Below are 4,153 nucleotides of genomic sequence, written 5' to 3'. Positions count from 1 at the left end.
ATTGTCTTTGGAAGGGCTCCAGCTGCCTACGGCGGGTGCGTTTCTCCCGAACAGGCTCCGTGTTGTTGGAGCGGGTTGTTTTTCCGCCAGGCGTACAATGGGGTCTGGTTATTCATTGAAGAAAAAAAAAAAAAAAAGAAAAAAGAAAAAAGTCTCCGAGCGGGCACCACCCTCCATTCACAAACAATTTGGAGCGCTCCATTCATGCGGCCGGGGGAAGAGGGAAAAAAAAAGAAAGCAAAGAAAAAATTACCCAGAGCTCAGTGCCGCCATTCAAGAAAAGGGAAACGAGCCTTGAGCTAACTGGGACCAGCTGCTTCGCTCGGATCCTTCACACAAACGCTGTGGGGCCAGTGCTGCTCGCCTAAACCCACTCTGGGTCGAGTGATTTGAGGGCGATGCCCTTGAAAGCATGGTGGGTGCACGAGCGCTTTGAACCTTTCCAGTCCTGTGCTTAGTACTATAATTAAAAGCTAAAAAAAATATATAAAAATAGGCAAACGGAGCAGCTTAACTACAGGCGAGGCTGGTGAACGCATCTCAGCACATCCGCACCGGGACTGAGTATCCATGGGTGCGTGCTGGACCCTCTCTGGGCTGCCCCAGCCACTGGGAACAGAAGGGCTCTGGGGAGGCTAGGCAACAGGACACAAGCAGGAGGAGAGGATCACAGAATCACAGGATCATTGAGGTTGGAAAAGACCTCCAAGATGATCAAATCCAACCCCACCATGCCCACTAAAACATGTCCCCAAGTGCCACATCCACGCACTTCTTGAACAGCTCCAGGGATGGGGACTCCACCCACTGCCCTGGACAGACTCTTTCAGCACCTGACCACTCTTTCAGTAAAGAAATTTCTCCCAATACCCAACCTAAACCTGCCCTGGCACAACTTGAGGCCATTTCCTCTCATCTCATTGCTTGTTCCTCAGGAGAAGAGACCAACCCCCCTCGCTACCCCCTCCTTTCTGGGAGCTGTAGAGGGTGATAAGGTTTCCCCTCAGCCCCCTCTTCTCCAGGCTGAACCCTCTCAGCTCCCTCAGCCATTCTTAAGATTTGTGCTCCAACAAGATGGGATGCTCAGGCATACCCTTGCAGTGCCATAGTGTGTCAGCCAAGGTGGAGATGCCCCAAACATCAACCTTCAGCCAAGAGGACTCCCGTGGGAAAGGTGACACCTCAAAGCCATTTCAGGCCTCGAATTGCCACCAAATCCCTTGGTGGGGGACAGGGCAGATTGGTTGATGGGACCTCTCAGAGGCTGCACCTGGAGGACACTGCCTTTGCCAGTGGCACCACAAGGAAGGCGATCAAACCACCACTGCCAGCTGGGTCAGTGGCTGGGGACCTTGGCACCCACATCAGCCATCACCTGGGCTTCCAGCCTGCCCCTCCATCCCCAGTGCCGCAGGACGCACCCAAGGTCACACCAGGAGAGGAGCCAGAAATAGCAGCCAGGCTCCTGCTCGCCTTTGTTTAAACAACCCTTCTGAAAAACACAAACCTCCTGCTTGCCTTTCAGTGTGTAGGAACCCTGCTCCGTGCCCTGCTCAAGCTTTTCACCACGGGCCGCAAGACCCCTGGTAGCAAACCCCTGCATAAGGCAAAGCTTCTCATGGTGCTTGATCTCCCCAGCATGACCCCATTGCTCTCCAGTTATTGAAACAACTGGTGGGGATATAACATTGTACAGACACCCTTGTCCCCAGGACTGACACCTGGCCAGGGAGGGGACATGAGGGCCAGCTCCAGGAGCTCTGCGCAGTCACCCACGGCCCCTGGGGAGGATCTGCCGCTTCTCCGGGCACATTAAAAGCCCTAAATCCGGCCTGGTCCGGGGCGCTGAGAACAACACACGCTGGCTTTGGAGGAGCCCACTTTCCCCCTTCTCACAGCATGATTGCCCCCTCCCCATGGTGCAGGCCCTGCCACCCTCAGGCACATTACAGCCAAACCCCAGCTTTAAGCCAGCATCTGCTAGAGACCTCAGATACAAAAATCAGGGACAGGGGAACCGCAGGCAAGGAGGAGTTTTAGCTAGGAGAAAAAGGATGCTGTGACTCGGAGCTCGATGTGGCACATGCATGTCAGGGAAAAGGCACAGAGCTACACAACTGTGGCGACACAAACATCCATGTGGAACAGAGGACTTGCCTTCCCTTGGGAGCTATGGGGCACCAAACCCCAGTGCGAGCCCCAGCCCAGGTACATGGTCACTCCTCTCCTTCCTACCCCGCACATGGTTCAAAACCAGAGTGAAATGAGAATACGGGGTCAGAAAGCTGTTAGCTAAGGACTTTCTCCTCTTTAAATGCTCTCCAAGGCTGGTACAGAAGAGTCAGGCTTCTCATCGCCCTCCCCCTCCCCTTCCCCCTCCCCCCACTTACGGTAGTGAGGGAAACCTTTGCTTTCTTTCCCCAGGAATATTAAGGCAGGTTATTACAGCGGGGAGTCACGCCAGGGGGGTCCTTTCAAGTGACAAAGTCATTTCAACGCTAGTCTGCAGAGGCCGAGCAGGTCAGGAGAACATTTAAGAGTCTCAACCAAATGCTTGATTTTTTTTTTTCCCCTTTCTTTCTTTCCCTGCATTGCCCCAAAAAAGTTTGTTTCTCCTCTCCGAGCTCTTCAGGTTACAAGGAAACAAGAGCCTGCCAAAAGGCACTGGAAACAGCTCCGGCTCTTGGAGCCACCCTCCCACGCACGCTGCAGTTTCTACCGCTCCAAGCGAGAGCTGCCGGGCTGCGCTGGGATGTCAACAGCCGGCTGTGTGCCTGCCTCGGGGCTCGCCTTTTATCTCAGGGGAGATGGGGGGGAAATAAAAAAAAAAAGTGCATCTGAAAGTTGGGCTGTCTGGAACAATTTAATGGCAAGCTTCCCGCTCCAAAGTAATCAAAGAGCAATAATTAACGTGCTTTTACTGTAGGAAAAGATACCCTGCTGCATGCTGTGACAAAGCTGGAATGAAAAAATCTGTTCGACTGCAGGCAAAATTTGATTTCCTTTAAGTTCGAGAGCTGCCTTGCTCGGCAGCAAATCCCAGCCACAGCCAACAAGCTGCTCCTTCTGTTTGCCAGGTAACGACCCAAAACGCCTTAACTTTCCCCTTCCCCTCCAATGTCAGGAGTGCCGTTCCCCAGCCCCTGCCCTCGCCACTAACCCGGGCTGGCCACAAACCACGGCTCCAAACCAACTCTTGCTCTTATGCAATTCCAGCAGGGCTTCGTTTTCACTGGCCTCCTTTGAAACGCGCTCGCTCACCAGTGATTAATGCTGCTTAAAGCAGCTCAAGTTTCACCGTTTGGGTCCACTCCTGCCAAAAGCGCTAGGCCAGGACTGGAAAAAAGCTCCAGCAACTGCAGGGATTGCGGCTTGCTGAGCGGCCCGGCACGGGCTCGCACATCCACTTGAAAAGGAAAAGAAGTGTTTCTAAGCAAATCGGCATTGCTATGAACAGGCAGTGAGGCTCGGAGGAATGGTTTTCGTGCATTTGGCTGTAATTTTCCCCATTTACAAAAGACAGGAGCATTGCAAGTTTCACCTCAATGAACCCAAACCGCATGTGCTTTCTCCCAAAAGTCCCCAATTTTCATGCCTCCAGCCCCAGCAACGCCCGCTTTCCCTGCAGAAGCGGTTTCGAACCCCGCGTGAGGTTTTGCATGGGCACCCAAGACATTTCCCCTGCCCCAGAGAATAAAACCCAGAACAATCACTTACAGTTGTCAGACTGGAAATCTGGGACAAATTGTTCATCATCGGGGACCTGAGCTAAAAAAAACAAACAAACAAAAAGTGGTTTTATGGCATTTTCAGTTCTCAAAAAACCACTCACAGCAATTTTTGCATAGCAAAAGGCAGAGGTGAGGACTTGCCTTCGGCTAGCCAGGCCTCCTGGAGCTGGCTGAGATCCTGGAAGAGCTCTGGAACAGAGTGAAAAACTTAAGCACTCCACAAAAGAATCCATAAAACTGCCGTTATTCGCAGGATTCGTTGTAAACCAACAAACGGGAGGAGAGCAGACTCGCAGGGCCAGCCCTGCTTACCTTCTGAGTCGTGGGCCAGGTCGGTCTCCAAAAATTTCCTTTTCCTCTCAGACCCTGACCGCCCTCGGCCCTCATCTGCGCAGGACTTCTGCAAGGAGCAGGGCAAGAGC

The 4,153-nt window shown here is 52.8% G+C and overlaps 1 protein-coding gene across 1 annotated transcript in view; it reads right to left on the bottom strand.

The window, feature by feature from the left end:
• ETV5 (ets variant 5) overlaps positions 1 to 4,153 on the bottom strand; it is a 10,268-nt gene that overhangs the window by 5,906 nt on the left and 209 nt on the right. The window contains 3 exon segments of the mRNA XM_010193415.1: positions 3,718 to 3,768; positions 3,873 to 3,920; positions 4,044 to 4,118. Of these exon segments, the coding sequence (XP_010191717.1) occupies positions 3,718 to 3,768; positions 3,873 to 3,920; positions 4,044 to 4,118 (174 nt within the window).

The sequence above is a fragment of the Mesitornis unicolor genome, unplaced genomic scaffold (assembly GCF_000695765.1).
Source record: "Mesitornis unicolor isolate BGI_N332 unplaced genomic scaffold, ASM69576v1 scaffold21040, whole genome shotgun sequence".
Classification (NCBI taxonomy): Eukaryota; Metazoa; Chordata; class Aves; order Mesitornithiformes; family Mesitornithidae; genus Mesitornis; species Mesitornis unicolor.
This window is presented reverse-complemented; position numbering and strand designations above follow the sequence as displayed.